The sequence below is a fragment of the Arvicanthis niloticus genome, chromosome 1 (genome assembly GCF_011762505.2).
Source record: "Arvicanthis niloticus isolate mArvNil1 chromosome 1, mArvNil1.pat.X, whole genome shotgun sequence".
NCBI lineage: Eukaryota > Metazoa > Chordata > Mammalia > Rodentia > Muridae > Arvicanthis > Arvicanthis niloticus.
In genome coordinates, this window is record NC_047658.1 from 51,859,182 (window position 1) to 51,879,723 (window position 20,542).

The following is a 20,542-nucleotide window of genomic DNA, read 5'->3' on the forward strand; positions in this document are numbered from 1 at the left end:
TGCTGAAGTTACATAAGGTGATGATGTTACACCCCTTAGCATGTTTGTGGGTGCTGGGGATCCAAATGCTAGTCTTCACCCTTTATCCACTGAGCTGTACCTCAGCTTACCTCAACCTTCTCCCTCCCTTTCTTCTGTGGAGACAGAGTCTCATGTTGCCCAGAATAGCCGTGAACTCCTGATTCCCCTGTCTCCATCCAAGGGTTGGGGTTGCAGACACCCATCAAGATGACAGACTGCCTTTGTTTTCTTTCTTTCTTTCTTTCTTTCTTTCTTTCTTTCTTTCTTTCTTTCTTTCTTTCAACAATAATTATACTTCACCCTTTCTCCCGTTGTTTCATTTATGGATTTCCTCAGTAAGCTCCTATCTGCAACAGCATGGCCTACATATCGTGACCTTGTTTCAAAAACAAAAATTCTAGGTAAATGGCACTATATAGATGTGCTTCTGTGTTTTTGCTTGTTTGTTTTTTGGTTTCTCTAGACAGCGTTTCTCTCTGTGTAGCCCTGGAGCTCACTCTGTAGACCAGGCTGTCCTCAAATTTAGAGATTCACCTGCCTCTGCGTCCCAATGGCTGGGATTAAAGGTGTGCACCACCACCAGCCGACTACTTCTGTATTTTGCCTCTTTAAACTGTTCAGTTGCTTTGTAGCAAGATTGTGCCACAAGCTTATTAGTTCCTCTCGTAACAGCCATTAACAAATCAAACTCCAATATCCAAGGGTTACAACTGGCAAGCCTTAACTTTCATAGTCCAACACTTCCATTCCTCTTCACACTGCTCACCTACATCTACTTTCTATTATCAGGAAGCCGAGGACTGCATAGTTGGAGGCTAGATTAACAGCTGAGACTCCAGCAATCAGCGCTCTGCAGACAGAGACAGAGCGCTCTGCAGACTAGGTCTCACACACACACCTACTTCTCATTCACACAAAGTAAACCTGTAAAAAAAAATTAATTCTTCGCCTCCTGTTTTCAAATGTCCCTTCCCGGATGCCGTCCTCTCCCAGTGCTCTAAGCGCTGATTGGGAGACCCGGACTTCCGGGATGTCTAGGAAGTCACTTTTCTCTAGGTAGGAGGCGGGGTTCTCCCGGCACACTGCGGAGTGTGCTGATGTAGTTGGGAATCCAGCTGACAGGCTGAGTGGACCAGGGCGGGACCAGTGACTGTAGGTCTCCAAGGAGAGTCACCCGAGGCTGCGGCCGTCTGTCGGGAGGTGGTCATTCACCTGTCGAGTGCCGCAGAGGAGCGAAAGCCCCTCGGGGTTCTGGAACCCAGAGCCCAGGCAAGCCAGATACTAGCCTGCGGTAACACCTTGACCATCTGAAGGCTGTTGCTGGCCTTTTCAGAACAGGGGCCATCCTGCTGCTCCCACACGGTGGCTTAGGTGACCGCTCCCATGGCTTTCCCCCATCGACTGGACGCCCCTGAGCTTCCCGACTTCTCTATGCTCAAGAGGCTGGCTCGGGACCAGCTCATCTATCTGCTAGAACAGGTCAGTACCTGCCAGGGCTGGCGCCTTTACTGCATCAACAGTGTGGCTCTCAATGTGACTTCTTCCTCGCTGAGTCCCTTGGTGTTTTTGAGCTTCTGAGGCAGGTCCAAAATGGGGCAGTCAACAGGAAAAACCAGAGTAGTAACAGGTGCTTGCGACCTGACCAGAAAATAAATGGAAATTGCCATGAAAATGGAAAAAAAAAAAAAAACAAAAAAAACCAAACACATTTGTGTCTGGAGCTGGAAATGCTGTTGAAATACCTTTGTCAGTAGTTACATTCCAGGAGGTGCCGGATGAAATAATGACCCCTAAGGGTGTCAGGTGGTAAGAGAATTCTAGACTTCCTGAAAAGTTCAGAATAAATAACAACAGCTGGGGTGATCAGGAGTTTGAAGACTAAGCATGCTTTCTCTGGAGTATGAACAGTGTGCTCCGATTAGGCAGTCCGGCTGCTAGATGGGCAGACTAGCAGGGAAGGAGTGACACATGAACAGAGGGAAGAGCTATCAGAAGTTACATGGTAGGTTGGAACACAGTTCAGTGGTTAAACACTTGTCTCCACAGGGTCCTAGGTTTCATCCATTCCACCCTATGGAAAAGAAAGGGCTGGTCGTACACACCTTCAATCCCAGTATATTCATTCCTTCACAAGCAGAGGCAGGCAGGTCTACAGAATGAGTTACAGGACAGACGACAGGGCTACACAGAGGAAAAAAAATGTCTCAAAAAAAAATAAAAAACCAAACCAATCAACCAACCATACAAACAAACAGATTACATAGCAGGCTGAAGACCCGCACCCATTTGTAGTGTGAAGCAATGCTTGATGTTTGCCATAGTGGCTTTTTTGTTTTGTTTTTTTGTTTTTTGTTTTTTGTTTTTTCAAGACAGAGTTTCTCTGTGTAGTCCTGGCTATCCTGGAACTCACTCTGTAGACCAGGCTGGCCTCAAACTCAGAAATCCGCCTGCCTCTGCCTCCTAAGTGCTGGGGTTAAAGGCATGCACCTCCACCGCCCGGCGCCATAGTGGTTTTAAAGTAGAATAAATGGACAACATACAGGTGGAAGGAGACAATACGCTCCGCAGCTCCACAGTGTTTAACCTCTGCACTGCATATACCATGGCACACACGTTCCTGCACACACATCATGCACACACATAACCACATTTCCTGTTCGTCTTAATCTGCTTTGTTTACACTACTCCTAGCCTGAAGCATGTTCCCATTGTCCATGCCTTCCTGCTTGGTCTGTTCCATTCATTACCTTTTCAAATGAGCCCCTACCTTCAGTTTCTCATGTCTTCAATTTATTAGTAGTTGTCCATTCCATCTAAAATCCCTGGCTGATTAGTGCTGTAGTATACAAAAGCTTTCTGTTCTTCTTCCTTAAAGGATCCAGTCTACATTCCCTACCTACTGCTCAGTTCTAGTCACGTGTTTCAAGCGTATTTCCCAACGTTTCTTTGGCATCAATATTTTTAATTCTTGGTACTGCAGATATGCTGTGTGCAGTAATTTCGTGTTGTAGGGCCTGTCCTGTGCACTGTGGATGGCTTAGCAGCATTCAGACCTCTATGCATTAGATTCAAGTATTTCCCTACACCCTGTTCCAGATAACCAAAAATGTGTCCTGACATTGCCAATGTCCCCAGCTGAGAACTGCTGCCATTATGCACCAAATGTGTCAGTCCACCTGAACTGCTTGCTCAGCCTTCCCCCTCTACACTTACTCTTGCTGGATTTCCCCGTAAACATCACTAACAACTCTCAACCCTATGTCAAGGCCTTCCAATGACTTAACAATTATAACCGCCTCCTCTTGTACAAATGAGAGAGCAGCATCCAGAGTGTTGGTGCTGGAATCCCATGGTGGTATCATGAGGTGGGTGCTGGGGGAGGGGATAGGGTGAGTACTATCTGGGTTTTTTTTTTTTTTTTTTTTTTTTTTTTTTTTTGGTTTTTTGAGACAGGGTTTCTCTGTGTAGCCCTGGCTGTCCTGTGGATTTCTTTTTCTTTTTGCAGGGATAGTGATTGAAATCAGGGCCTCATGCCTGCAGCACACATGTTCTATCACTGAGTCTCACACACACACATCCAGCCCTGCCCTGATTTTCAAAGTTCTACAGTAAGTGTGCCATGTTTGTAACTAAAAGAAAAATGTCACTGAAAAAGATAGTTAGCATTAGTTGAAGGGGTTGCAGGATGCAAGGTGGGATTTTGTTGAGTTTGTCTTTATTAGGAAATGAGAAGCTGTTATGAGGCAGAGTATAAGAGACAGTGACCAAACTCACAATTGACAGACAAGGAGCCAAGCTGAGAAAGTAGAATATATTTTATATACAAAGAAGTGGTGCACACAGACGGTAAATAAGGTGCTTAGCTACATGTCCAATGCCTTCTTAACTCAAGACCAAGGTTTGTTAAATGAGTGACTGCATAACTTCCCAGCTGAAGAAAGCTTGTGTGACCTTTGAGTGATCAACCATACTTTCTCTCCTTCAGCTTCCTGGAAAAAAGGATTTGTTCATTGAGGCAGATCTCATGAGCCCTTTGGATCGAATTGCTAACGTCTCTATCCTGAAGGTACCTGCCCTTTTCTCAGAACAACTCCTGCCCTTTTTCCTCTTTGAATAGTTTTTCTTTTGACAAGCATAACGAATTCCTGAAGACTGGCACCCTCGACAGGGTGAAGACAGTCAGCTTGCCTGGGTGGGCATGAAGGGGATGGTTGTGGTGTTTGTCTTGTGTTTCATTTTTTGTTTTTCCGTTGATGGAAAGGCAGAAAATTTTGGTGGGCTGGGAACAGGTTGACTTCTGGGATTAACCCTTTAAGTGCCCCTGCCTTTGTGTCATGCCTGGGCTTCTCCAACTCTTGTATCCATTGTTGTGTTTGATTCTCTCTGAAGCAACATGAAGTGGACAAGCTGTACAAGGTAGAGAACAAGCCTGCCATCAGCTCCAATGAACAGTAAGTGTCTGGGAGAATCTGTGTGGCCTCCAGGCTGGAGGAAGTCCCGAGGGGTGTGTTCATTTGCCTTGTTTTGTCTGTGTCTATGATGTGGCCTAGTTCCCTGAGTGCTCACAGTATTGTGCACGGTTATGTAATACCACACTCAGATTGTTAGTCTGCCTTTCCACAGCCTCTTCTACTCTGCCTTCTCCCCTTTCTACTCCATGTTCTTATCTATAATTCAAATCATTCCTTGTCCAAAAATTTGTTACTTTACTATCAACCACCTCCAGGGGTGGTAGCTGGAAGGCTGTTTAGTGGGCAAAGCACTCACTGTGCAAGTCCAGTGGACAGGGTTCAATCTTTGGAGCCCATGGGAAGGTAGAAGGAGAGAATCTTCCCTGCACAGAGTTGTTCTTTGATGTCTACATGTGTGTCTGCACTCACACATACACAATAATAGTGAGCAGAGAAATAAATAAATAAATAAATAAATAAATAAATAAATAAAACTAACCTCTAGGATCAATGAGATATCTTAGCAGGTAAAGATATTCACCAGCTTGGCTAACAATTTTTGTAAAGAAGAGAACCTACTCCCACAAGTTGTCCTCTCATTACACAAGCTGTGGCACATATGTACACACATACAAATAAATAAATATTAGAAGAAAAACCTTCCAAGACTTAACATTATTTATTGGATGGAGTCTAGCTGAGTATTACAGGTTCCAAGGCCTGGTGCTACTTGTATAGCCTTGTTCGTCATGCAGCCTTTCAGGCCTCTATGGACATGGGCGGCCACACGGTCCAGAACGTGCCTTTGTCCTTTGTGTCACTCCACTCGCTCTGCCTAAAGTTCTCCCCTGTCTTTCACTCCTATAAAGAGCACCGGGTTTTCAGTCCAGCCCTACTCTTCATGAAGCTCCCTTTCAGACCAGGTTGATTTCCCTCTCTAGATCTCCGGAACATTTTGTATTGTCCTGTCCACGTGCCATGCACTCACAATCAGCTGTGTAGGAGCTCAAACCAGGACTTCGAGCAAGCACTCTACCATTACACTGTAGCTGTAGTGCTTTGATTTCTTTTACACATTCCCCAAACTTGGGTAGTGTATACCTTTCTTTAGTGGAAAAACTTCTACATATGTGGAAATTACATACAAACATTCCAGTTCTTATTATTTTAATATTTGATTGATTATATATACATATGTATAATTTATAATTTATAAATTATAAACTTAGAAATATATACTATATATAAATACATATACTATATATATGTACATACATATATATATATATAAAATTTTGGCCCATTGGATCATTAAATATTTAAGAAAAAGAGCTCCTGGATCTGCTATAGAGCTAATAAAGGTACTTATATCATCACATTGTACCTGTTGTATTGAGAAATGTCTTCTGTGGATGGCACATGGTAGCTCAGATCTGTAGGCCTGGTCAAGAAGGGCAGGTGATTAAAAACTTGTTTGTTTTAATTTCTCCTTAGGTCCTGTCATCATCATGATTTTACTGACTTTCCTTTCTCATCCACAGATTGTGCTTCTTGGTCAGACCTCGAATCAGGAATATGCGCTACATTGCCAGTGAGTGAGCCATGGTACTGTGTGGAACTAAGCTGGGGAAAGGTGGGCAAGTGAGAAGAAACTTGGCCATAAGAACCCTTTGATAAGAAGAAACCCCATGGACCTTTTTCTACATTTTGTGGTGTACATTTGTAATCTCTGTACTTTGGAGGTCAAGGAATCCAAGTTTGAGGCTAGCCTGTGCTACATGGCAAGATCTTAGTGGGGGAAGATGGGAGGCATCAGGAAGGCATCTTTGTTTCTTGTCTAAGAAATGGCTCATGGCCTGCTGATTTGCTCTCTGTCTCTTTCTAGATCTTGTCAATGCTGACAAACTGGCTGGCCGAATTAGAAAATATAAGATCATCTTAAGTCCTCAGAAGGTGAGATTTGATCCTAGAAGGAGGGATATATGAGGTTGAACCGGGAGGGGCATGTCTCCTGCTGGCTGTCTAGCCTGCAGTGTCCTGCAGTTGAAAGACAGAGAACATGTGGGTGTGCCCTGATCCCTGCCTCCTTTTGTAAAGCCACCAGTATTTAGTAATGGAGCCTCCACGCTGATGACCTTCCTCAATCCTAGTGAATTCTAAAGACTTTCCTCTGGATACCATAATTAGATTAGCTTTCCACACCTAATATCTCACAGTGGAGCTTAATTTAACAGTGAGCTCTTGGAAGATGTATCAAGCCTTATACAAACCTTGACCCCTGACTGTAGGAGAACTCCAGAGACACAGTGAGAATAGAGCCAAGAGTGTAGCTTATGTGAGGCCCCAGGTGTTTTTTTATTTTATTAATTAAGATTATATTAAGATTTTATTTATTTATTTTACGTATATGACAGTAGCTGTCTTCAGACACACCAGAAGTGGGCATCAGATCCCATTACAGATGGTTGTGAGCCACCATGTGGTTGCTGGGAATTGAACTCAGGACCTTTGGAAGAGCAGCCAGTGCTCTTAACCACTGAGCCATCTTTTCCAGCCTACCCCAGGTGTTTTTTAAAAAGTATTTATTTATTGTGTATGTGTGTGTGTCACACTCATGCACAAGGGAAGAGCAAATGCCATGGCGCTCAGGTTGAGGTCAGAGGCCAGCGTTTGGGAGTCAGTCCTCTCCTCCCATCATGTTGAGCCCGGGGATCAAACTCAGGTTGTCAGACTTGGCAACAAATGCATTAACCTGCTGAGCCATCTCACTGGCCCTGTTTGGTTTTGAGAAGAATGTCACTAATTAGTATAGGGTGGCTTGGAACTTACCATTCAGTACAAACTGATTTGAACTCCCAATTTTCCTACCTCAGCCTCCTGAGTGGTGGGACTACAGATGTGTGCAGCACTTCCCACTGAGGCCTGAGTTTGATCTCCACTGTGCTGGTAAACTTTTCATCATTGTGACAGATAAACCTGTGAAAAAGTTTAAAGGAAGAAAGATTTGCTTTGGCTCTGGGTTTTTAGAGGTTTCAGTCCATGGTTAGCTAGCTCTATAGGGTTTTGTTGTTGTTGTTGTTTGTTGTTTTGACAAACTCCCTACACATCCCTGGCTGGCCTGGAACTCACTATCTAGAACAAATCTGCCTTGGACTCACAGAGATCCACCTGCATCTGTCAGTCTCTGGAGTGCTGGGTTACAGGAGTGCCCCTCCATCTCCACGCCTTTAAAGTTGTTTACCTCATGGCAGCCAGGAGCAGAGACAGGAAGTGATTAGGTTTCATGATCCACTTTAAGAACATCTGCCTCTGAAGTAGCCCCAGACTCCTCAGCGTGGCCTGCTCTGTGTCCCAGAGTCCCTTGGCTGGCACACACCTTTAGCACTTGGGAGGCAGAGGTTGATGGATCTCTGAGTTCCAGGCCAGCATGGTGTTCAAGTCTAGATCTAGGATAGCCAGGGATACACAAAGAAACCCTGTCTCAGAAAAAAAAAAAAAAAAAAAAAAAACAGAACAAAACAAAATATCCCTAGCCACCCACTTCCTCTAACTAGTCCCCACCTTCCTTCTGCAATTGCACCACCTTGTCAGTATATTTAGATTTTGAATCCACAGGGGATCAAGCCCTTGATTAGACAGATCTAGTTAGGTCAGAACATGACCTAGCCGTCTCTGGAAACACCCTTACAGATTCGCCAGGCAGAGTGCTTTACCAATCTTTAGATGTCTCAATCCAACAACCAAGATCACTATCACATTCAGCATCAGAAAAACAAAACAACAACAAAAACAAAACCAGGAAGAGCAGAGTAAAGTTGTTACTAAGCAGCTTTTCCTATCAGCTAATTGACTTTTCTCTTTCAGTTTTATGCATGTGAGATGGTGCTTGAGGAGGAGGGAGTCTATGGAGGTGAGAGGAACTGAATGTGAGTGAAGGGCGAGAGAACATGTGAAGAAATAGCTCGTGTTTTCCATTCCCAGCTCCTTCTCTGGGCCTCACTCCTGTTGGTCTAGTGAGAGGTCCCTGGGAATGAGACTGGGAACCCGACTCATGGGAGGCTGGGGCTAGCGTAAGGAATGTCCAGCTGCTGCCTCTCAGATTCCCACAGACAGGCGGCCCCAGCCTTCTCAGCGTGGCCTGCTGTGTATCCTAAGCAATCCTCCTCCACTCCCTTCAGCCTCAGATTCCACAGACAGGCGGCCCCAGCCTTCTCAGCGTGGCCTGCTGTGTATCCTAAGTAATCCTCCTCCACCTCCTTCAGCCTCACGCTGTGCCGCTCCCTTCCTTTGCTAGTTCCCTTCTAGTCAGCTGAGCTCTGGCTCTGCGCTCGCTTTTCCTCTGGCCTAGGTCATGCTCTGCCCTGAGCGTTTCCTCACGACACATCACTCAGGCTCTAACTTAACTGTCCTTTCTTTAGGGAGGTGTTTCCTTCTGTAGCTCAGCTGTTATGGTAGCTGGGATCTGGGCAGTAAGTCCTAGATTTTCTTGGCCTCTTAGCAAAGGATTGAAAATAAGGGCTGTCTGGGACTGGAGAGATGAGATGGCTCAGCAGTTTAGAGCACTGACTGCTCTTCCAGAGGTCCTGAGTTCAATTCCAACCACATGGTGGCTCATGACCATCTGTAATTTGATCTGATTCCCTCTTCTGGTGTATCAGAAGACAATTCAGTTTGTGTACTCACATACATAAAATAAATAAATCTTTAAAAAAAAAAAAAAAGGCTGACATAAATCTGCAAAAGAAGCAAGATAACTTTACCCAGAGTTAGAATAGTACAGATGATAAAGGGGACACATCAAGCTTGTCAGCCAGCTACATGAGTGACAGTACTCAAGGTCCCCAGACAGGGTCTCTATACAGTCCTGTCTGTCTTAGAACTCACTGTATATACCATGAGCTGAAATTCACAGAGCTCCTCCTGCCTCTGCCTTTGGAATGGTGGGATTAAAGGTGTGCACCACCCTGCATGGATTGTGGTCTCTTTTTATGGGGTCTAAAGGAAGGAAGGGCTAGTTACTGAAAGCCATAGTTGGGTTATTCTCCATTTTGATTGCTATATTAGGTCATATATTCATTTTTCCCATTGCCCATATCTTCCCACAGTTTCTTTAATTTTAATCATATGCATGCCCAATTATGCATAGGCATAGACAGTAAAGAGGACAGTCTCCCTGAGAGGTCAATCGAGGATGCAGTTCAGGCCAGATCAGCGTTTCTATTCTTTGTACCTGATATATTGGGAATACACTTGAGTGAAAACTGCCTAAATGTGATTGTTACTAGGGATGGAGAAATCTATAATATTGTTCAGAGATGGTAGTACTCCACTCCAGGTGGAAGAGGGGGAGGGTCTCGAAGTTGCTACATATATTGTTTGGAGAGGAGTGTGTATGCATAGTGCATGCAAGCCAAAGAACTGGGCTGCCAGGTGCATTTCTACAAGGGTTGGCGAGCTGTACATAAGCAAAGCACTGTGAGTCTCCGGCTAAACTATTTCCTATGCTTCCCTGCTTTACAGGCAGACCTTGAGATTGTAATCTTGCCCATTTTCCTGTCTTATTGGTCTATGGCATCAGGGGCTTGGCTTTTTTTTTATTTATTTGAAACACTGGCTATTGTGTAAAGGGCCTTGCACATGCTAGGCAGGTGCTCGACTACTGAGCTCTATCATGGCTCTTTCTTTTCTTTTTATTTACTTACTTTTTTTTGGAGACAAGCATCTCTTGATATATATCACTGGCTGGTCTTGAACTCCCAGACTTCTGCCTGCCTCCGCCTCCCGAGTGCTGAGGTTAAGGGTGTGCATGGCTGTGCCTGATCTGTTTTACTTTCTCATACTGAGCCAAAGTCCCATGAGTTCCCTAGGCTACCTTTGCACTAACTCTCTAACCTAGAAAAGCTGGGCAGTCATTCCTTTGTCCATAGTTGTGTTAATCCCTGTAATGTTTGTGCTCATAGTTTCCTTGTTTGTTTCGTGATGAGAATTGAGCTGGGGGCCCATTCAAGCAGAGCACGTGTTCTCTGCCTCGAGCCCAGAGCATTCTCTTTTGCTCTTTTGGAAAGTACAACTGTAATAAGTGTTGTGTCATAAATTGCTGCATCTGTTTACACTAGATCTTAAGTTCCAGAAGACTGGGGGAGCTCGCCCATTTTGTTCACCATTGTCTCCCTGTGTGGAGGTGAATCTCAGCCTTATCTGCTGAATCATGAATGCAGATGAGGATTTTCTCAGCACTTGTCAACCCTAACATAAACCACTACTTGCCACATTGCATTGTCCTTCTGTGATTGATTGTATTAGATACTTCTGAAAGACAGACTGTTTCTTACTTTGAGTCTCCAATGCTAAATGTAATAATTGGCTTAGAACCGCACTCAAATATTTTGTTGGATGGCTATGGCAGACCTTCATTTAGCATGGAGCCAAGTACCTTCTACCTGAAGGCTGATGTTCTCTGTCCCTGCAGATGTGAGCTGTGATGAATGGGCCTTTTCTCTGCTGCCTCTTGATGTGGATCTGCTGAGCATGGAACTGCCAGAATTTTTCAGGGATTACTTCCTGGTAATGCAGGGCCCTTGAGTCTTAGTATCAGGAGATAAGTGTTGGGTCCAGTGAACTAGAAATATTGACACTTTTTTCTAGTTCATATTAATTTTTCATGAGTGGCAGGTGACAGTGATTTTACAGATGAAGGCTTCAGGTTGTTTTGTATCGAATTACTGTCAGGGTTCTCAGTCAGCTGTTGCTATGGTCAAACACCCAAGAAAACCTCTTTGTTGTTGTTGAGTTTTCTTGTTTTTTGTTTTTTTTTAGACAGAGTTTCTTGGTGTAGTCTTGGGTGTCCTAGAACTCTGTAGACCAGGCTGATCTCAAACTCAGAGATTCACTTACCTCTGCCTCTCAAGTGCTGCGATTAAGGGTGTGTGCCACCATGCCTTTTTAAGGGAAGAAAGATTATTTTAACTAATGATTTTGGGGGTTCCGATTCATTATTTCTGATTGGGTACAGCAGAACAGCCCATGATGGGGGGGGAAGGGAAGAGAGGGAGAAGGAATATGGAGAGGGAGAGGGAGTGGGGAAAGGGAGAGGGAGAGGGAAAGGGGGAGGGAAGAGAATATGCCTGGCAGAATTTTCCTTCTGTTTCCCTTATTCTGCCTGGGGTCTTAATTGGTCACAGAGTGTTTATTTACCTGCAGAGCAGGTCTTCCCTGCAGTTAATCCTCTCTGGAAACAGCCTCACAGATATACCCAGAGGGTAGCTTTACTGCTCTCCTAGGGACTTTCCATTCCTTCCAGGGTGGGTGTCAGGATCAAACATCATAGGGGCCTGTAAAATGAACTTCTTCAGCATTCCCTAGGTACTGCCATCCCACTCCAGGGCATCCAGGGCTGCATTCTCCACTGCATCTGATGAATTAACATGGGTCTTTGTGCCCCCCTGTGATTGCTGCAGGAAGGTGATCAGCGTTGGATCAACACTGTGGCGCAGGCCTTGCACCTCCTCAGTACTCTGTATGGGCCCTTTCCTAACTGCTATGGCCTTGGCAGATGTGCGAAGGTAAGAGTGTGAGCAGAACTCTTTTGCTTAAAGCCTGTTTCCCTTTTTCTTTACCCAACAAAGATTATCCCTAGGCATCTCTGACATAAGCAATATTCTTTCCTTTGCTTTTATGCCCCAGGATGTTTCCCTAGAGAGGAGATAAGCAAGATAAGCAAGAGCTCCTAGGTCACATTCCTAAATCTCTTTTATCTTTGGGGCAAGGAACATTTTCCTTACTAGTATGGGAGGGTAGAAGCAAATGGGAGAATAGGCTTGAACTCCTGACAGTTAACTCCCTTCTTGGGATAAGACAAGGTATGCCATAGAAGAGGTTGGGTTCTGTAAGTTGGGCCTTCAAGAGGACCTGGACACAGAACATTGTCTGGGGCTCCTGTAGATGTCATATGACCTGTGGAGGAAACTGGAGGAGGAAGAGGACAGTGAAACCAAAGGTCGGAGACCAGAGATTGGACACATCTTTCTCCTGGACAGAGGTAAACATTGCCCAGCACTCTATCTTTGGGTCCTAGAAGGCAGACATAAGGAAAATGCTGGCAAAGTCGGGGTCTTACAGTTACAGCTGGGAATTTTAGTGTGGACATGGGCACACATGGGACATTCTTGAGCTGATATTGAACAAACTGAATAGAAAGCTGCATCTAGGGAACCTTTATGTTTGGAATCTTGATTTCAGATGTGGACTTCGTGACAGCACTTTGCTCCCAAGTGGTTTACGAGGGCTTGGTAGATGACACCTTCCGAATCAAGTGTGGTAAGTGTCATAATGCACTGCATTTTGGCAAAGTGGAAATGACGCATCCTCTGGTGCCTCCTATGGTAGAGCAGTGCTGTGGGAAGAGCGGTGCACTGGGAGGCCTTTGGCAGAGGTAAGGAATGAGCAGGAGAACGCCTCTGTGGAGCCGCTAATAGCTGTCCCTCTGCCTTCAAAGGGAGTGTCGACTTTGGCCCAGAAGTCACATCCTCTGACAAGAGCCTGAAGGTGCTACTCAACGCTGAGGACAAGGTGAGGGTGTAAGTGTGTTGGGATTTACTCAGGACCACTGCTACACAAGGCAGGGCCGGCCCTGGGCAGGAGGCCAAATCCCTGGGAGGTTTTCTCCATCAATTAGGATCACAGCCAAGCTAGGAATGATGGCTCCCACCTGTACTTTGATCTTTTTGGAGATGGAAGCAGATGAATCAAGAGCTTAAGACCATGCTCAGCTAAATAAAACTACCTCAACATCAAAATAAATATGTCACTAAATAAAACTACCTCACAATCCAAAATAAATATGTGAGAAGAGTAGATCTAGACCATGCTCAGCTAAATAAAAGTATCTCACAATCCAAAATAAATATGTGAGAAGCATAGATCTAGAACCTAGTGGATGGCCCTGACACCTACCTCTGATACCAGCTCTGTTCTGGCCATATTTTGGCTTGTGTATCACTTCCTGTGCTGTTATTGTACTTCTGAGGCAGGCAGGAGCCTGGTTCAGATCTGTCATAGTAAGTGACTTCTGTCTTGTTCTCTCACAGGTGTTTAATGAGATCCGCAATGAGCACTTCTCCAACGTCTTTGGCTTCTTGAGCCAGAAGGCCCGGAACTTGCAGGCCCAATATGACGTAAGGCCTGTTCTTCTGTTGACTTTCTTCAGTGTTCCCTTTCTAATCCTATGATAGGCATCCTGTGTCTGCTCAAGGATGGGTACTGACCTATAGGGACATTTCCACAGCGCCGGAGAGGCATGGACATAAAGCAGATGAAGAACTTCGTGTCTCAGGAGCTTAAGGGACTGAAGCAGGAGCACCGCCTTCTGAGTCTCCGTAGGTGCTAGCCTGGGCATAAGGGAAGTGACTGTGTGCTCTCCAGGGGAGTGTTGCTGAAGGCAATTACTTTCTTTCAAGAGGAGATTCTTGTTTTCTTGTCATAGTCTCATTTGATTTAAAATAAAAGAGTGCTTATGGATTTTCCTTTTATGGGGTTTTTCTTCTGGCAATCAAAGATTTTCCTTGTGGAACTAGGAAAGTGAATTTTTTGTCCTTTCTGCAGATATTGGGGCTTGTGAATCAATCATGAAGAAGAAAACCAAGCAGGACTTCCAGGAGCTAATCAAGACGGAGCATGGTAACCGACAGAGCATCAGGAAGCTCTTCCTCTTGCTCTACCCTGCTGGTTCCCAGCCCCTGGAAACGATGCCTCCTAGCTCTCTACAGCTGATGTGGCTGGCTGTGTGGAATGCTGGGGGTCCCTTAGCTCCACCCAAGGATAGAGAAAGAGACTGGGAGACAGGCACATCTCAGCTAAGCTAATCTCCAGGAATGGCTGTTTTCTATCTCTTACAGCGCTGCTGGAGGGCTTCAACATCCGAGAGAGCACTAGCTACATTGAAGAGCACATAGACCGGCAGGTAGGCACTGGTAGGCTTCCAGTGAGGGCTAGGGGTGGGGCTGCCTGAGCAGAACGAAGAGAAGATGTGCATCCTGAAATGTCAGTCCTCCTTGACCCTTCCTTCCTGTGCAGGTGTCGCCCATAGAAAGCCTACGCCTCATGTGCCTTTTGTCCATCACGGAGAATGGTAAGCCCAAAAGATCAAGCCAAGAATGACAGATGAGAAGTTTGTACGCCTCGGGAATAAAGAGTGGATTTTTGAAAGCCCAGCAAACGGGGCTTTTGTTTTGTTTTCTTTGTTTTTTGTTTGTTTGCTTGCTTGTTTTTCTGTTTTGGCACTTACTGAATACTTTTTCTTTTAAAATGAAGTTTTCTTGTTTGGGGTGGGTCATTAGCAGGTTGTGGGGGACGTATTGTTTGGCTGTAAACAGGACCATCTTCAGTCCACTCCTTGGTGCCCATCATACGTAAGGTGCAGTGGCAGTTCTCTCCTCCCTCACTCTGACCTGTCCTCAGTGAGACTTCCTGATAGAAAGCATGTAGGACCAAGGAGTCTTTCTCATAAACACTCCACAAAGCCCTGCTTCTGCACACCTTCATGGCAGCATGGTTTACTGTTGACCCCTTTAGTGACTCATGCTGCTCTCTACCTGGACACACATTCTGCTGCTTCTAGCTCCCTTTCCCTATAGTTGGAAGTCCAGCTTCTTATTTCTGTGGAGTAAAACATTTGAAACTTTTGGTTCTCAGCAGCTGTAAATGAGTTGTAATAACTGGTGCTTAGCCAGAATGCACAGGAAGTCCGTCTCCATTCACAGCTTTCAGACTCTCTCCAGCACTGGTGATTACCATTGTTCAGTGTGCCTTCCTTCACCTCTGTGGTTCAGAGCTCTTGGAATAGAATGCCTGGCCTTTATCTTTTAGTAAGCAAATTAGATTAAGCAGTCCATTCGGCATCAGCTGCATCCTATTTGAGGGTAGCGCAGGTCTTCTCCTGGTTGTATGTTGTTTGATTGGTTAGGCTGTTCTCTTCTGAGATCCATGGCTGCTTGTTTTTTATCTCACATACCTGCCTTGTCTCCCTTACTCTTAGGTTTGATCCCCAAGGATTATCGGTCCCTGAAAACACAGTATCTACAGGTACAGATGGGAAGTTATAATCCTTTTTTTCATTTAAAAATTGCATTTACTGGGGCTGGAGTGTTGGCTCAGCAGTTAAGATTGCTTGTCACTCTGGAACACAGGACCTGGGCTCAGCTGACAGCACTCACATGGTAGTTCACAACCATTTGTAACTCCAGTTTCAGGGAATTCAACAGCTTCTTTTGACCTCTGTGGGCACTAGGCACACACATCCAGGCAAACCGCTTATATATATGACATCTAAAGAACAGTTTCAAAAATATGCTTATTGATTTTGTGTGTTGATTAGTGTACTGATTGCTTGCTTGTGCATGCTTGTGAAGATCAGAGGAAAACATTCAAGAGATGGTTTTCTCCTTCCACCATATGGGTCCCTGGGGACAAAACTCAGGTCATCAAGTTTGGCAGCAAGCACCTTCGCTTGCTGAGCCATCTAGCCAACCCCATTCTTTTGTTCTTAAGTAGTTTCTGCTACTTTCTATACCTCTTTGATACTGCCACTCACACAAGCTCTTGGAGTAGACACTGTAAAGTACATATGGATTCCTCCCCTCCCCTGTGAGTCTCTAACCGTGCTGATTGAGTGGTGGACACTGACTAAAGGCTTTAAATTCCTTCAGAGCTATGGCCCCGAGCATCTGCTAACCTTCTCCAACCTACGGAGAGCTGGGCTTCTAACAGAGCAGGCTCCAGGGGATGCCCTCACAGCAGTGGAGAATAAAGTGAGCAAGCTAGTGACTGACAAGGCTGCAGGTAAGCCTCCATCTCTCCAGCCTGGGAGCAGTTCCTTTTCTTACAGCAGACAGAGCCCTCTGAGGCAGAGAGGACTGGGAGGGCCGATTTCATTGCCTTGGGTTCTTCTGCTCGTCGGAGCAGTTTCCATAAACCACAAGCTCTGCCTGTGCTGACCTTTGACCCGAGTTCTCACTTCACTTCCAGAGGCAGGTGTTCTTTCCTTTGTGTTTCTTCTAAGGAAGATGCAGCTTAGAGAAATGAAGTGACTGTTCACAGTTCTTCAGGTCATCAGGCTGGTTTTATCCTGAACCTGATGCCTACACTAGAAATTAAGGTCACCTTATAGACTACATTGAGTGGGCAGTTGATAACTGTAGTGGAAAAACAGTGTCTGAGGAGACACTGAGGACACTGTGTGCTGATTGCCTTGGTCAGGTCCAGGGAGCTGTAGGGAATGATTTCAGTGGCAGGGAAGATGGGGCAGGGCACTGGTGTGTCGTTCTCTCCTACCCTGAATGGTATTGGGAATCTATAGATCATAAATGGAACCTAGCACAGATCTCTTCCCCAGGAAAAATCACTGATGCCTTCAGTTCTCTGGCCAAGAGGAGTAATTTTCGTGCCATCAGCAAAAAGCTCAATTTGGTATGTAGAACAAACAAGGCTGGATGGGAAACGTTTTGGGTTTTTGTTTGTTTGTTTGGTTTTGGTTTTCTGTTTGGTTTTTTTAGACAGGGTCTCTGTGTAACTCTGGCTGTCCTGGAACTCACTCTGTAGACCAGGCTGGCCTCAAATTCAGAAATCCGCCTGCCTCTGCCTCCCAAGTGCTGGGATTAAAGGTGTGCTCTATCACAGCCCGACTGTTTCTTTATAGTGTACTTTGAATCCATATTACCCTGTATGCCATTGCATTTCTTTCTTTTTGGTGAGTGTAGTGTGTGGGCATTCATGTATGTGTGTACAGTGTGTGGGTGTGTACAGTGTATGTGTGCAATGTGTGTGTGTTTGCAGTGTGTGGGTGTGTATGTGTGTAGTATGTGTACAGTGTGTGCCTGTGTATATACAGTGTGTGTACAGTGCCTGTGTGTGCAGTGTGTGTGTGTACAATGTGAGATTGTGTACAGTGTGCATACATGTGTGTGCATGCATTCATGTGTGTGAGTAGGTAGCACACATGCAGAAGTCAGAGGAAACCTCGGGTGTCAGTCCTCACTTTCCACTTTATTTGAGATGAAGTCTTAAGTTGTGTTTCCTCTGTATAGGCCAGTCTGGCTTGCCCACTAGCTTCTGGGGCATTCTCCTGTGTCTGCCTCCTAATTTCCCACAGGACACTGGGGTCAAATGTACTTGTGCTGTAGGTCTAGCTTTTCACACGTGTTCTGGGGACGTGAACTCAGACCTCATGCTCGGGTAGCATGTGATTTTTACCCACTGTACCATCTCCCCATTCTCTGTTCTTCCATGTAAAAATATTTTTATTTTGTGTACTAAGTGCTTTCTTGCATTTATGTGTGTTCCACATGTCGGCCTAGTGCATGTGAAGGCCAAAAGTAAGTCTTAGATTTTCTGGAACTGCAATTGTGGGTTGCTCTGTAGGTGCTGGGAATTGAACCCATGTCATCTGCAAAAGCCCCATGTCATTGCTTTTTTGTTTGTTTGTTTGTTTATTTATTTGTTTCTTTGAGACAGGGTTTCTCTGTGTAGCCCTGGCTGTCTGGAACTCACTCTGTAGACCAGGCTGGCCTTGAACTCAGAAATCCGCCTGCCTCTGCCTCCCAAGTGCTGGAATTAAAGGCGTGCGCCACCACTGCCTGGCTTTTTTTTTTTTTTTTTTTTTTTTTTTTTAAAGACTTATTTATTTGATGTATGTGAGCACACTGTCCCTCAGAAGAGAGGGCATCAGATCCCACTACTGATGGTTGTGAGCCACCATGTGGGTGCTGGGAATTGAACTCAGGACCTCTGGAAGAGCAGTCAGTGCTCTTAACCACTGAGCCATCTCTACAGCCCCATGTCATTGCATTTTTATGGTAGCTTTACAGCATGAGCTTAATTTAATGAGACAAAGCATAAAGAACCACTTTTTAATAGACATGTAACAACAGCACCCATCAATGCTAGAGAACACTGAGAAGTATGGGTTCCCTGCTCCCTGGGAAGGGGCTAGAGGGAAGAACTGGGAAAGAGGCCATCCCTTCAGAGCCTTTACAGGGAGCAGAGGAAGCCCTAGAGAGTAGGGGCAGATATTTAATCCAACAGTTGTCTTGGTATGGACCCTTTTGTCAGCACCTTTGCTGGTTTTCACTAACGTGTGAACTGCTGCCCGTGGTGTGCTGCTGTTGTCAAACCTCTGAAAGGTCCCAGCGATGAGCTGTCACCTGCCTAATGCAGTACCTTTGCTCTCTAGATCCCACGTGTAGATGGGGAGTATGATCTGAAAGTGCCCCGAGACATGGCTTATGTCTTCAGTGGTGCCTACGTGCCTCTGAGCTGCCGAATCATTGAGCAGGTGAAAAAGAATCACTTTTGCTTCAATTGCTGTTGTGCTCTCTTGGTCCTTGGCCCATCTCAACTGTCACTTTCCAAGTAACTAGCTAGGACCTTGTGTCTTACTGTTACTCCCTTTCTTAAACTTACTATCAGAAGACCTGACGCCAGCGTTTATACATTCCTAGGTGCTGGACCGGCGGAGTTGGCAGGGCCTTGATGAAGTGGTACGGCTGCTAAACTGCAGTGAGTTTGCATTCACAGGTATGGGGCATTGTTAGTGTGCATGGTCAAGGAGGGTGAGCAGGACCCATGTCCGTTGGGCTAGTGTGTGAGTAAGGATGGAGTCTACTCTCTCCTCACAGACATGGCTAAGGAAGACAAGGCTTCCAGTGAGTCACTGCGCCTCATCTTGGTGGTGTTCTTGGGGGGTTGCACATTCTCAGAGATAGCAGCACTGCGCTTCCTGGGTAGAGAGAAAGGTAAGAACAGAAAGGTGAGAGCAGGGTTGTATGGGCTTTGGGGAGAACATGTCCTGCCCAGGAAGCTTTCCTCCTGGCTGTGAACCACTTGTACAGCCTTGCTGGGAACTGCTATACCAGGAGGTCGGGGAGCACAGTCCGCCAGGCTTGACACATTGTAGTGCCATAGAAACTGCAACTGATAGTTTTATTTTTCTATTTTTCTCTTCAGTTGTTGGGGACAGGCAGGTCTGGATGTGTCTGTGCCTATAAACCCGAATTCTGGTCCTGGGACACTAGGGTATTGTGGAAGTGGTGGGCTTGGCCTGTTGGGACCTGAGGTCTGTTTAGTCACTTCTGCTATTTCTCTTGACTCTTAGGGTACAGATTTATTTTTCTGACAACTGCTGTTACAAACAGTGCTCGCCTCATGGAAGCCATGAGTGAGGTGAAATCCTGATGTTTTCCTGACTGTGGATCCCGATGAGATGCTGGTGTTTGGCATCTACCTTCTGAGATCCCCACTCCCAACTATACTTACTACTCAGAGCTGGGGACTTTGGAACTAATTTTGGGGAGAGAATTCATGTCCCGTCCCCCAGGATACTCCTCTTGCTTATGAATTGTATATAGCTCATGCTGCTGAGGTATGAAGGGAGAGGTATTCTTTGCTAAATCCTGTTTGAAAATTATTGTAAATAAAGCCTCCGTTCTCAAATGCATCATCTTTGTAGTCCTGGACACACAATCTCTTTTTTTACACAGTGAGACTTTCCTGGAGGGACTCATGTGCTTCATGACCTGGACTTTCACTCTGGGCTGTTGAGGTGTGGTCTGTTGCTACATATTGTAATGTTAAGTTTTGTACTAGAAGGAATGACTTCTCATATTCACCAGCCTTTGTTGTACAAACCTTGTTCCTTAATTTAAAACTATTGGTTAAATACAAATGGTATAGCCAATTACTGGAGGAATTAGAGATGGATGGGTTTTGAGTTACCTGGTTGGGAGTTGCAACAAAGGAGAGAGAAAGGAGACAGAGAGGGGAGGGAGCCACTGTGAGAGAAGAGGGACCATGAGCACAAGGCCTGGAGAAACACCAAGTATCTGGGGTACACCACTGGGGAAATAGCCAGACCAGCAGTTAGAGAAGTAGATTAGGGGTTACCACCAGTAACTGTCATAGCCAAATAAAATAACCATAGTCTGAGTCTCATTCTTTCATAAACTAGACGGGGATAAGTTTAAAATAGTTCAACTATACTGGGCCTACTCTGTTTTTCCCGGTAGGAGTCACTAGCTTGC

At 45.3% G+C, this 20,542-nt stretch overlaps 1 protein-coding gene across 5 annotated transcripts; it reads left to right on the forward strand.

Moving 5' to 3' along the window:
• Positions 1-1,053: 1,053 nt before the first annotated feature.
• On the forward strand, positions 1,054-19,959 carry Vps33b (VPS33B late endosome and lysosome associated). Of its 5 annotated transcripts, XM_034523035.1 has the most exons (23): positions 1,054-1,500; positions 4,007-4,087; positions 4,411-4,472; positions 6,014-6,063; positions 6,358-6,425; positions 8,337-8,382; positions 10,942-11,036; positions 11,930-12,034; positions 12,414-12,510; positions 12,711-12,788; positions 12,967-13,040; positions 13,559-13,645; positions 13,756-13,846; positions 14,073-14,147; positions 14,366-14,430; positions 14,544-14,598; positions 15,505-15,551; positions 16,175-16,307; positions 16,861-16,934; positions 18,697-18,798; positions 18,965-19,040; positions 19,142-19,258; positions 19,618-19,959. In XM_034523035.1, the coding sequence occupies exons 1-23, from the start codon at positions 1,405-1,407 to the stop codon at positions 19,695-19,697; spliced, it is 1,854 nt and encodes a 617-aa protein (XP_034378926.1). In that variant the 5' UTR covers positions 1,054-1,404; the 3' UTR covers positions 19,698-19,959. The 5 variants fall into 5 exon arrangements, with proteins under 5 accessions (XP_034378926.1, XP_076792631.1, XP_076792623.1 ...); XM_076936516.1 differs by lacking the exons at positions 6,014-6,063; positions 6,358-6,425 and having other exon boundaries at positions 1,257-1,500; positions 8,337-8,398; positions 19,618-19,958; XM_076936508.1 differs by lacking the exons at positions 1,054-1,500; positions 4,007-4,087 and having other exon boundaries at positions 4,448-4,472; positions 8,337-8,398.
• The last annotated feature ends 583 nt before the right edge of the window (positions 19,960-20,542 follow it).

Bases quoted from the DNA above. Each gene is read 5' to 3' on its own strand.
- Vps33b (XM_034523035.1), top strand. From the start codon at position 1,405: ATGGCTTTCCCCCATCGACTGGACGCCCCTGAGCTTCCCGACTTCTCT. The intron at 14,148-14,365 runs GTAACCGACAGA...TATCTCTTACAG, and splicing joins GCTAATCAAGACGGAGCATG to CGCTGCTGGAGGGCTTCAAC. The intron at 16,935-18,696 runs GTATGTAGAACA...TTTGCTCTCTAG, and splicing joins TCAGCAAAAAGCTCAATTTG to ATCCCACGTGTAGATGGGGA.